Source organism: Onychostoma macrolepis, chromosome 07 (assembly GCF_012432095.1).
Source record: "Onychostoma macrolepis isolate SWU-2019 chromosome 07, ASM1243209v1, whole genome shotgun sequence".
NCBI lineage: Eukaryota > Metazoa > Chordata > Actinopteri > Cypriniformes > Cyprinidae > Onychostoma > Onychostoma macrolepis.
The window spans coordinates 23,896,244-23,909,229 of NC_081161.1; the positions used below are offsets into that span (position 1 = coordinate 23,896,244).

Below are 12,986 nucleotides of genomic sequence, written 5' to 3' on the forward strand. Positions count from 1 at the left end.
AATAAAGAAGTGCAAACACGTTTGGAATGACATGAGGGTGAGTAAACAATTTTCAGTTTTAAATGAACTTTAATCCCATTTTCCCTTAATCTCAAAAGGTCTGTCTGTGTGAGAAGTATATTATGCCAGAAGTCAAACAATGGATACAATAGAACAGATACAGTGGTGTTAGGACAAGTTAATTCTTTCACTTTAGTTACAGGATTTCGCTTCCTATTTAAAAACTATTTTACTATTTTATATTTGAGTATAAATAGCAATTATAGTTTGTTCCACTGACCAGGTAAAAATCACATGTATGGCATCAAACTGGGATGCAATTACATTTCATACTGGATACAACAAACATGATTTCTTATTGGATTATCGACATGTCTTGGGTCAAGGCATTGAGGAAATCGTTTCCTGTCTATTCTGAGTTATGAGAATCGCTGCTAGTTTTTGTGTTTGACATATGAAGACCTTTTTTCGATTCAATTAAGCCGCGTGGCCACTAGGATTTTATCATTTCCAGTTAAATGCACGCGCGGGTCCCGAAAGCGCGCGCTCAGGAAAAACCCAGCTAGACCTCCAGAGAGAAAAAGCAGCTGTAACTGAAATAGGTTTTAGATTGAACTAATTAAATATTAATATAGATCATTTTGTGGAACAGAGCGTTAACGCGAACTAAACTGCCTCCATGTCACTGAAATGCAACATAACTTTGAACAACTTTTATTTAAGATTATCAACATGCTCTTGATCTGTTATTAACAATAGTGTACAAATTACCAATGTTTGCAGCATTTTCAGGAGTCTCTTACTGCCAACAGCTTAACGTCCCTAATTAACTGGTTATGTGAAAGGTACTTGTCTTGCAGCTAGAAATCTTCAGCATAAGCATGCACGCAACACCCCTACGCCACACATTGGTTCAATCCACATGCGGTGTTGAAGCCTTGACTCAAGTATAGTGTGTTTTTAGATGAAGACGGTTTCAGGTGGGCAGAACAGTTGCGCTCGACAGCCAAAAGCGAAGCAATCCTGCACTTTTGCAGCACCTTCGTTTTGCTGTTGTGATTAAGGGTGAGTATTAACAGCTTTAGTAGACATTTGCTGTGTGCAAAGTGTAAATAACGCTATGTTAAGTGTGCTGCATTGGCGACATTTACCGTGATACATGCGGACTGTAATGTTGTCCATATCCATTTCAAAATAAGTGATTTGGGGCGGTTGTTGCGAAATGTTTTTATTGTTGTCCTGTCCTATAGGATGTAAAAGCTCTACGAAAATGTTTGGGTGCCCTTGAATTGAAGTGTAGACACAACGTTTTTAATGCAGCACCTGTAAAGCCTTTGGGATTTAAATATGATGATTAAAAGGCAGATATCAGAAAAGGAAGGAGACCGTCTCTGTCCCCAGTGGATGCAGGAACATATGATTGGCCCGTGTCGTGAAGCCAGAAGTAAACACCAGTTATTTTACGTTCATGATCGCTCTCGCTTTAATTTCTGAAATGTGTTGATTTGAACTTGGCAGGTTTGAAGTAGGTTGTTGTTGAAGTGAGATGTTTTCAGCACACTACTGAACAACAGCTTTCTGCTGCTAGTCGCGCGCATTTTCTTAGAAATCAGTGATTGATGCTTCAGCACCGCACGAGACCCTCATTTGAGAGACAAGTGCTAGAATCAGAGTTTGCACTCATGCTGAGGCATTGATCTACATAAAGCTCCGCTTTTGTGCACGGTATAAATATCATTTCTTGCCACAAAGAACATAAAATAGCAATAGGATGTCATGTCGTTAACAGTAGGTCCAACCACGTTTTTAAGACAGAAAATGTCACTAACGTAAAGGGAATAATGTGTCAATAATGAGCGAGTGATTATAATGAGAATGATATTTTGTGGTGCATTTGACGCATCTTTCGCTGAACTATTGTCTTCCGTTTACAACAGCTGGCTTCAGAGTAATTCCATTGACAGAATCTCTCTCTCTCTAAGTACGTTTATTGGCAGTAAAACCATTCTCTTTGCTGTTTGCATGCAGTAACCTCCTCTCATTAGAACAAGTATAATTGGAAATTTAATATCACTTGTGTATTAATTGTGGACTCTTATTGCTGCTTACTGTTTTGACAAACAAAAGCACTATCCTATTACACAGTAGTTCTGTACAATTATTCTGTTCATAATTGCCCTCATTAAGTACTTTTGGTTTATCTAGACACCACAGACCAATTATATAATGCATTTGCATAAATTTATAACAATTAAAAAATCAGTTTATTCTCACTAGGTTGTAGTGTGTCTGTGGGGTATTATCCAGTGTAACACATTCAAGAGTCAAATTGCACTGTAAGAATGTGCTTCATGAGGTAACACCTTACCCATTTTATTCAAGTCAAATATAAATATATATATATATATATATATAATTAATTTCAAAATAGCATGCACTACACTGATTGCAGAGACAACCCCCTGCAGCAGCTTGTGGTTATGTGCTGTGCTCGAGAGCACGATATTGACAGCGCAGGATTGTGATCTCTGTAACTATTCAGTTCCTGCGTCAACTTAATTGGAAATGAATCTTGTGGAACCTTAACCATTTATCTGTAACCACCCTGGGAACTGGCTCCTTGTCTTTCTAATCAGGCTGAAAAGCTAAATGTTGTTGTCAAATAAGGTTCAAAACATTTAAGAAAAGTTTATGCAGGTTAAATTTATCACCCCAGGGACATTGTTAAATATTTAGATAGAATTGAAGAAGCCATTAAAGCGTTCCAAGAGCACACCTTATGTATAAAAGAGGATTTCAAAGTATATTGGAACACGTTCTCTTTTCTCTTCTGTCTCTTTCTTTTAGGGAATGTTCACTCAAATATTTTCTGTTATACAGAACACTAAAAGGCATACAGGTTCAGAACAAAATGATGGTGAGTAAATGATGACCGAATTTTCATTTTTGAGTGGACAATCCCTTTAATCTCTTACTGTTTATTTCTGTCTCTGTCATGTGGCGTGTTAAGTAAATAAGACACATAAACTCTAAAACAGAATGCTTTTTTATCCTCTGGAGGATCTTTTATCCTTCTTTATCCACAAAAAGCCAAAAATAAACTGTTATTTCATCTCACTCTTGTGGCAATGGCTATAAATGACAGGTGTCTTTATCTCAGCATGTGCGTCCAGTGCCCTGGTTGATTTGCTGAGGGGAAACTGTCAGAGATGATTAGTTGAACACAGCCAAGACAATATTCTGAGGGCTTTTCTTGCTGCTGATTGTGTGTTTAGGTGCATGTGTGTCCAATTTCATGACTTTGGGCACAAGCTAATAAAGGAGATGGAGGCAAAGGAGAGCAGGGAAAGATTTAAAGATGACGTGAAGAGATGCAGAGAGAGAAGGAAGATGAAAGGATGAATATTATCAAAAATGATGTTAGGCTATTTTAGCAAGCCACTATGATGGACATTTTTGATGTTTATCTTAGATCTTTTCCAGAAATGTCATTTTCTCCTTAGAGTGACTTTGCCATACCAACAGAGTAAAAAGAGCTCGGCAGCACCGAGAGAAAATGAGCGGGAATCTGTAATCAGTGTTCCTCTGTGCTTGTGTGTGGTAATGAGCCTGTCGAGTGTGGACATTGTGTGTTTCCTCTCTGTTCCTCCTGACAGGACAAACTCCAGACTTACTGATGAGCATGCTGGGTAATGATATGCACTATGGGCAATCAGAGGTGCGTTAATCAACACAAAATGTCTGTTGACACCTCAGTACCCTTCTGTCAGCAATCCCATTTATTTTCTATTTTTATGCTTTGTCTCTTTTCAGCCAAAGGAATAAAAATGTGATTTTTTTTTTTGTTACTCAAATTATTTTCAAACAGAGGGCAAGCACACACTGCAATCAATAGAGCAAAGCAGAAAACTCAGACCTCTCATTGTTGTCATCACTGATACGACATCACTGATGTTGTGCTGCTGACAGGTATTTGATGTTTTGATGATTCTACCACTGAGCTCTCTTGACAAGCATGCTGGCCTTTGTACTCCTAATCGAGTTTTGAAGGCCGACAGAGGTTCAATTTTGACACGCATAAACCTAATGACTAATGAAAATCAAAGCCTTTTGGCTCTATAATCATGTCTGTCTCTTTGACAGCCTCTGGCACAACAACTTTTGAGTGTCGGTGTAGATGGCTGTGCTTTTGGGATAAAGATGCTTCTTCCTGTGAGATAGATCTTTACCAGCTGACATTATTGCAAGAAGGTCAATATGAAGACAGGCAGTCAATTGAAGTCTCCTGTGTAACTTCAATTGCTACTAATAATTGAACCGAATCTGTTTCACAAGCACTTAGAACAAATTACATCTAACCCGATAGAGGATTTAAAACCTCAAGGACTCCATGGACCGCATTACTGACAAATAAATAATACAAGAGCCATTTTTTTTTAATTAAATAGTCAAAATAATAAAGAATGGGCTTTAAATCATTTTCCCTGTTAGAAGTCTATTGTACAGATGACTTGAGCGGCTAAAATAAGAATAAGTAATATCATAAAATGTCAGGAAATCTGAGCACCATGAGGAACAAATGTGCAGCAGAGTGGAATGGAGTAATCGTTCATCATTATTATTTGTCCTTGCTGATTTATAAAACTGGTACAGCACAATGGAACATCACAACAGATGAATTTCCCCTTATAGGGGACATTCAGAGGAATGCAAAGTTATACAAAGCTTACAGTTTGCACTGTTCATGGCCACAAACATACCCTTCAGTGTGTGCACATGTACAGTTATGATGTGATGTCCTGGCACAAACAAGATGTATAGAGAGAGAGAAAGAAGGAAGCCCATTCCATAGCCTAGAGCTGTTTTCTATTTCAGGTGGTGGCTGAATAAGATGATTTTGTGGGATGAACTATGAAATTTATTTATGCCCTTTTTTCTTGTGTTACAGGATGGAGGATGGCTTCTCACACCTTCAGATATGTGTCCTGAGAACCTCTAAATTGCCAAAGGCTAGAAACTCATGATTATCAATGTGTGCAATCATAATGTCATCTATAATCAGTATGGCAGCACTTTAAAACGCCTACCTTTTCAGTGACCAGCATACAGAACTGTGAGCTAAAGGACAATAAGCTCACAAATTGTAGTGCCAAGAACACATGACGCCCACTCAGAAAACAAACTCTTGCAAATATTTTCAAATGAATGAACTTGAAAACATACAAGAAAACTATGTCTGACCTTAAAAAAAACAGTAAAAAATTAATCTACTCTGACAGTGACTTTTATTTTCACCTTGTCCTCTAATGAGAGCCAGATATCTATTTGCATACCGTCACATGCTGCAATGACTCAACCCAACATTACAGTTCTCTCAGCTAATATCTCTGGAGGATTCGAATCGGGTAATCTGTACCGTCCATTTTCTGTGTTCAGTGTTCTCACGCTCACTTTGCTGGCCATGCTAGTGGTGGCCACCTTTATATGGAACCTTCTGGTTTTGGTGACCATCCTGAGGGTGCGCACCTTCCATCGTGTTCCCCACAACCTGGTTGCCTCCATGGCCATCTCTGATGTGATGGTTGCAGGATTGGTAATGCCCCTCAGTCTGGTTAGGGAGCTCTACGGTAGGCGTTGGATTCTGGGTCGGGCCCTGTGTCAGGTGTGGATCTCCTGCGATGTGCTCTGCTGCACAGCCAGTATCTGGAATGTGACGGCCATTGCCCTAGATCGCTACTGGTCCATCACACGCCACCTGGAGTACACACTGAAGACGCGCAAACGAATCTCCAATGTGATGATTGGCCTCACGTGGCTGCTCTCTTCTGTTATCTCGCTTTCGCCACTCTTCGGTTGGGGTGAGACGTACTCGGAAGACAGCCTGGCTTGTCAAGTAAGCCAGGAGCCCTCTTACACAGTCTTCTCCACCTTTGGAGCCTTTTACCTGCCTCTCTGCGTGGTGCTCTTTGTCTACTGGAAGATTTACAAGGCTGCCAAGTTCCGCATTGGCTCTCGCAAGACCAACACCATCACACCCATGGCTGAGGTCATAGAGGTAAAAAAAAAAAAAAAGATGATTTATTTAATACAGTGGAAAAATAAGTTTGCGAACACTTTAAAAATATCTGGATTTCTGCACTGATCATAAAATGTGGTCTGGGCCCGGTTGCATGAAAGTCCTTAAGTAATTTGACTTGGGGGTATCCCTGAGGGGAAAAAATTCCCTGAGGTAAGGGATTTCTTTAAGAGCATTGCAACAAACGTCTTAACTGTCACACTTACCTAAGTGTTTATACTAAGCGTTTCACGGTAGTTCCTGGCAACATACGGCAATGGGCGCCGCGGTTGCTATAGTTACTACATCTCACAATAAATAGATATGTATATCTATGACAATAAACAAAACATGACGAAATACAAACCTAACCAACTAAAACACAAACAAATAAACGAGCGCTGCCCGTTTCTGCACTGTTTTGTGTACAGTCGTTACCGAGGAAACCGCTTTGTTTCTGCAGTGAAAGCGCCTTCTGACCAATGACGGAAATTTGACCAAATGTGAAAATTAACCCATGTTTTGATGCTGCAAACACACAGAGTTGTAAACGTGAACAGGTGGATCAACAAGAAGATAATGCATTATAAAAATCTAAACAATTAAGACATGAATTACATTTATATTGTTATAAATGCAATAATTGATTAAATTAATATAATAATTGATACAAATCCATTTTCTTTAAAAAAAAAATATATAAAACTTTTTGTTTTGTGAAAACCTGTAAGTCATGCTTTTTACAGTCATTTATGTTACCATAGTCATTGCCTTATTACACTCTTATGATATTTTATTTGTGCAGGTCTTAAAAAAATGTCTTAAGTCTTACATTTGAGCTTAAAAATCTTAAAAATACTGAGTTTAAGATGACTTAAGGGAGCTGTTTTGGTCCCTTAAATTTATCAAGGTGAAATAGTTTTTCACTAAGGTGAAAGGACTTTGTAGCAACACTTAAGGGAACACTTTCAGATAATTAAGGGGAATACTTAATGACAGCCTTAAATCCTAAGGGCCAATTTAAGGAACCTTTTCTTGCAACCCAAGTTTCACTAAGGGTTCCCTTAACCTTATAACTAAGGGATTTCTTAGCTTAAGGGCTTTCATGCAACTGGCCCCTGATCTTTAACTCAATTATAGATAGACACAATCTGACTAAACTAATACTACACAAATAATTACATTTTGTTCACTTTTTATTGAATGCATTGAGTAATTATTCACATTGCAGGGTGGAGAAAGTAAGTGAAACCTTTAGCAGTAAAACATCCACCAAATTTTTTATTTTTTTTTTGTAGCTGCTTATTGGAGTTTTGATCAGGTTATTTAATATGTTATATATGGGGGTTATTTAATATGTTATATGGGCAGCAGCTGTATTTCTTACATGGTCACAGCAGCATGTTGTGGATGTATTCGCAGTAGCAAATCTCGGTACTTGCTCTGCAACAGCAGCAGCATAGCATATCTATTCTTCCAAGACCAAAACCATTAACATTGTCATGTATACTACCATGCTAAACTCTCCAAGAGTTGTCATAACAGAACGAAGTTGTCTTGGGTAAACATGAGACATGCCTCAATTTTATTGGCAGCAATGGTTTCCCCTCATGTTATTCTTTAGGGAACACCATTCTTGTTCAGTGTTTTTGTGATGGTGGACGCTTGAACAAAGACTTCTGCAGTTTGCAGAGTTTTGGACGGTCTTTTGCTGTTATTCTTGGGTTCTTTCTCAACTTTTTTGGAATTGCCTGTTTTGTTCGAGTCATCATCGCAGGATGCAGACTCCTAAGGAGGGTATCAACATCCAGAATTTTCTACATTTGTCTGTTACTGTGGATTCATTAGCAATGCTTTTGTAGAACTTATTCATCTTTTTGCATCTCTGTAATGCATTTTTAAGCTATTGGGATCAAGGCATGGTTCACACTAACCAATCTGTTAAGAAAAGAACATATTTGTTAGTAACCAGGCTTTGTGCACCTTTATTTAAAGGGCAGGGCACCTGCGTGACCCATACTTCCAATCTCATCTCCTTAACTGGCTCCAGTTAGCTTTTAGAGAAGTCATAACAGAGTTTCACTGACTATTTCACTGACAGCCTGCCCTGTCAATTATCACACAATGTCTTCAATAAAATGTAAAAGAGTACAACTGGTTGTGTGTTAGACATTTTATCAGCAATCAATGCAGAAATTCAGATATTTTTAAAGGGTCTTCTAATGTATTCTTGCCACTTAATATGGATGGATGGATGGATGGTTGAGTAAATGATTCAGTGAGTCACTCATTAAAGACTTAAAGATTTAAATGAAAGATTTTAATCAAGTATATACAATTGAGACCGTTAAATAGGATCATAGAAGTTTAAGACTTCGGTTATTTAAGTTACTCCTGTAAGCTGTCATATGGACAGTTCACACAGGATTGTCAAACCCAAACCCCACTGTGGGAACAAGCCATTGAGAGTTAGTGAGGTGCCAAAAAGAAACAAAAATGAAGAAGGCTAAAAGACAGAGAGAATATAAATATTTGGGTACCCATGCAGAGATGAAGAGCAAACGTAGCGGAGCTGTTTTTTCAGAAGGTAGGCTCAACCCATAGGAGGTGACTTGCCCCACACTGACACACAGTTTCCACCCAACACACTCATGCCCAGAGTGAGAGAAAAGGGTATAATTAGATGCAGCTTCTCATTGCTTTCTCACACAGAACAATCATTTGTAAATAATATGCATTTCTGTGTTGGCTTTTAGGATTCCCAGATAATGTTCATGTTATAATTTTAATGGGCTCTTCAGTCAATTTTCAACATAATTAAAGTTCAGTGATTAATTTCACATCAAACAGCACCACATGACTATGTAATTTAAAACAATTTCCTCATTAAAACAACATCCTATCATTAATTTGGCATTATCATTAAATTCTCCATATATATATATACATTTTAAATTAATCACAGTAAAAATTGAGGCTGGATGGTGTCCACCCTTTTTCCTCAAGGGGAAAATGTGAAACTACAATGTTAATGTAGACACACAATTAAAGCCTAATTCCATTTATTTGATTCTTCTTCTGTCTCTCTCATTTTTATTCTATTCTCTTCCTTTCTTTGTATGTCTTACCTTTTTATGTCTTTTCTTTTGTCTGCATTGCTAAATTTATCCATGTCAGTATAGTGATAAATAAAAAAAGTCACAGAGATGGCATTTGATAGTAAAAAGGCAAACTCCTTAATAACCCAGCCTATATTCTAAAACGTTTATAGAGATATGCTGTATATATTATAATATTGTTTTTATTTTAATTGATTTTAACATTTGAAATAGAAATCTGTTTATCTTTTTGTCTTGTTCTACCTTTTGTATGTGCACAAACATACTCGCAACTCCCTCTTTTTATCTGTGTTTTCACACAAAATACTTAAGTCCATTATTCTCACTAACATGCACTGATCCAAAAGATCAATTAATTGCCTGGTTGCCTCCTTTATCTGTCGAGACACAAACAAACACATATATGCTGTAATTGTGCTTTGTTCTGCCACTGTACTCTGTGCACTCAACTACAGCCTTTTAAACAAAAAGCTTCTAAAGGAAATTTAAATATTCATTTTAAAAACACAAGATGCAATACACAAACAGTTTTCATATACTACACTATATAACAATATAGTACAGTGTAGGATTTTATGTCAAAGTGAATTTATACAGGTATTTATATAGTTAGAGATTAAAGATATACAAGTAGTCCTCTGGATAAGCTGTGATTTAGAGGCATTAATAGTTCATAACAGCACTTTGATGTTTTACTGTTTGTATCACTCTGCTTGTCTGTTTGCCCCGTTCTAGATTAGAGTATGTGAACAATATGGAAACAGAGTAGAGTGGTGGGAGTTTAACACGGTCATTCTGTGCGTTGCTTGGAAACGTATACACTTGATGCTTCTTTTAAAACTTTATTTGGCACATACAAATGTGTGATATTGCTTAATTATACATGTTGGTGATTTGCCAACATAGAGAATCATCTAATATTACCAAGGACCGTTTTCCAAAAGGGTGGCTGTGGGGCAGTTGATCCAAATGCTTTGAGCAAGTTGTTAGTCTTAGTTGGTCGTAGTAAATTTGTTAGCAAAAACAGGAAATCTAATTCTGTCTTTATTTAGAAAGATCACACCTCTACTTTGGAAATGATGTGAGATTTGTCACATAACAACATGTGTTGCTGAAGCTACGTCAGTATCACAAAGCTGCTTTATATTTTCCAGCATTAATGCATGTATGTGGAAAAGTCTGTACGGCCCTTACTGTAATTGGGTTTCAGCTCCGGAGGCTTCCTGAGCAGCTGTAAACTATGGTGTTGCAGCAGAAAAAAACATTGCAAAATCACTTACCCAACTGTTTTTTGAGGGCTGGCCAAACCAGCTAGTAGGCGGGCATTATGTAAATGTGTAACATGTGCTGCGTTCATGCCGTGTCATAATTACCATAATTTCTAGATGACATCATGTGACATTCTACTCTGAGCTGTTCACATCCTCGGACTCGGAATTATGTGTTTCTATGGCAACATTATCAATGCCTAATTGAATCTTCAGTGGTCACATGGTACAGGTTGGAGCTCTCTGAAAATTCCCAGTTTACAAGTTGTAATTAAAACTTCTGCAAGGACCTGAACACTTTTTACAAGTTGGAATCTTGCGATTATGGTAATTACGACATGGTGTGAACGCACCTGCAGTGAGGTAGCTAAATCATGGAAGTAATGGTAGGACTACAAACAAGGCATTTCAGGCAAGTGTATTCTGTCAGAGAGATTAACTCCCTTTGACATGGACTTTGTGCAGATCGTTTAAATGCAAACAGCTATTACACGCTAAATAACAGGTAAGACTGAAAAAAGCATAGCGGGTGTCCTTTTAAAGATCAGTGTAAATGTGACGTCTAGACACAGATATGTACCAAGCTTTAAAGATGAAAAATAAAGTCTTTTATGAGCAAATTCCTTCAAATAGTTGCATACTTCATTAACACTACCAATACATTTCTTCTTCATCCTGTTTGTTTACTGTCAGGTTAAGGAGGCTGAACGACAGCCACAGATGGCCTTCACAGTTCGTCACGCTACTGTGTCTTTCCAGACGGATGGCGAGACGTGGCGAGAGCAGAAAGAGAGGAGAGCGGCTCTGATGGTGGGCATCCTGATTGGTGTGTTTGTGCTCTGTTGGATTCCCTTTTTCCTTGCTGAGCTCATCATTCCACTCTGTTCATGCGACATCCCTCCTGTCTGGAAAAGTGTCTTCCTCTGGCTGGGTTACTCAAACTCCTTCTTTAACCCGCTCATCTACACAGCATTTAACAAGAACTACAACAATGCATTTAGAAACCTTTTTTCCAGACAACGATGAGGAACAGAAAGACCAGATTGAAAACCTTTGGGTTTTATGAGTAGAAAGTGAGAAGAACGTCAAAAGAAGCTGTCTTCTGTTCAGATACAGAAGATACAAAAGCCATGCACTCGCTCTAACATTTGTCCCAGGAGGAAAGGGGCTTTCCAACACCCATCAAAAATCCTGCAGGCCTGGTGTACAGATTTTCACCTGCTGGTGATTTAATACGTGTCTGTGTATGGCTGCTGCTGTTGATGGTTAGACAAGTTGGGCACTATCTGTTAAGTCATCAGTGCTGAGATAATGCAAGTCTGCTGAACCATCCAAGTGTCCCCTCTAGCAAAACTGAACCACTCATTCTGACACTGAGCAAACTGTCTGTAGTCTGTGAACTCTTGAGGGAGAAACCATGGATGTTTTCCATAGTTCTGAAGGATGTGAAACATCAAAGCCATTTTTATTCTAATTGTCAATGAAGACACAAAGTAGGCATATGTACACATTATGAAAATCTGGCCTAATTCATATCCTTTCACTCCCTAAAAATGACTTGGCTAAGGAGCAATTTGTATTTCCATCACATTTCCTTTCATTAAATAAATTTTTCCTTAAGAAGAAAGTCGATGTGCAAAAGATGTACAAAGACGAGACACGATTTCAAATAAGACGTGGTGTAATAAAGTGAAATGGAAATTTTGAACAAAATAGTTGTTATAAATGACCTCATAAATGTTTCCAGGCAGCACATCTCAGCATTTATGTACATTACTGTGAATGGATTCTGCTTTCCTCTTTGTAAGCTACCATTGCAGCAGAGTAAACTGGAATATGGACATTACATGAAATGAAATGTAAATATGCCTGCAATTCCTTTGTGATGGGAGCTGTTAAATAAAAGATATGAAATGATCCGGCATTCAAGGTCGTTGAAGATACAGAATAATTACTCTGTTTATTGGTTATCAATAATTGGAGGATCAGTTAATAAAACAACGTGAAAAGCTCAAGGTCTCTCAATAGTTCTTTATCTTTATAAATGATGGTCAAGGCTTTCTGATTTTGTATTGCAAGAATCTTGTCCACACACGTCCAGAGCTGAATTTTGTTATCATCCTCACTGAAATGGCTTTTTCTATTAGCAAAAATGCCTTGCTAAAAATGAATAAGGTGGTCAGTGACAGCTTTGCTATGCCCCCAGCAGTTATCACAATGCTTCCAGTGCATGTGCAGAGAATCACAAGTATGAGAACACTGATCTCACCCCATCTCTTTGAAATACTATCCATGCTTCAAGACTGTCCATCAATTTGTCAGTTCATCCATTATCCATACACTCAGCTTTAGGGCAGCACAGAATTTTACTTTGCATGTGTGTCTATAAGAATAAAATAATGTCTATGGTGAGAGTAGTACTCAAAGGTTGAATAAGGAGAGTCAGATACTGAGAGATGAAAAAGGAAATGGAAAGCAAATAAATATGCTCTCTCTATGTTTACTTTGAACATGATAGGGCTTTTCACAAATACCCAATCTTAC

At 38.0% G+C, this 12,986-nt stretch overlaps 1 protein-coding gene across 4 annotated transcripts; it reads left to right on the forward strand.

The window, feature by feature from the left end:
* The first annotated feature begins 557 nt into the window (after positions 1-557).
* Positions 558-12,467, forward strand: htr5ab (5-hydroxytryptamine (serotonin) receptor 5A, genome duplicate b). Of its 4 annotated transcripts, none has more exons than XM_058780543.1 (4): positions 558-845; positions 965-1,065; positions 4,949-6,055; positions 11,136-12,467. In XM_058780543.1, the coding sequence occupies exons 3-4, from the start codon at positions 5,348-5,350 to the stop codon at positions 11,466-11,468; spliced, it is 1,041 nt and encodes a 346-aa protein (XP_058636526.1). In that variant the 5' UTR covers positions 558-845; positions 965-1,065; positions 4,949-5,347; the 3' UTR covers positions 11,469-12,467. The 4 variants fall into 4 exon arrangements, with proteins under 4 accessions (XP_058636526.1, XP_058636525.1, XP_058636527.1 ...); XM_058780544.1 differs by lacking the exons at positions 558-845; positions 965-1,065 and adding exons at positions 3,531-3,718; positions 3,869-3,969; XM_058780542.1 differs by lacking the exon at positions 558-845 and having other exon boundaries at positions 856-1,065.
* Positions 12,468-12,986: the final 519 nt, after the last annotated feature.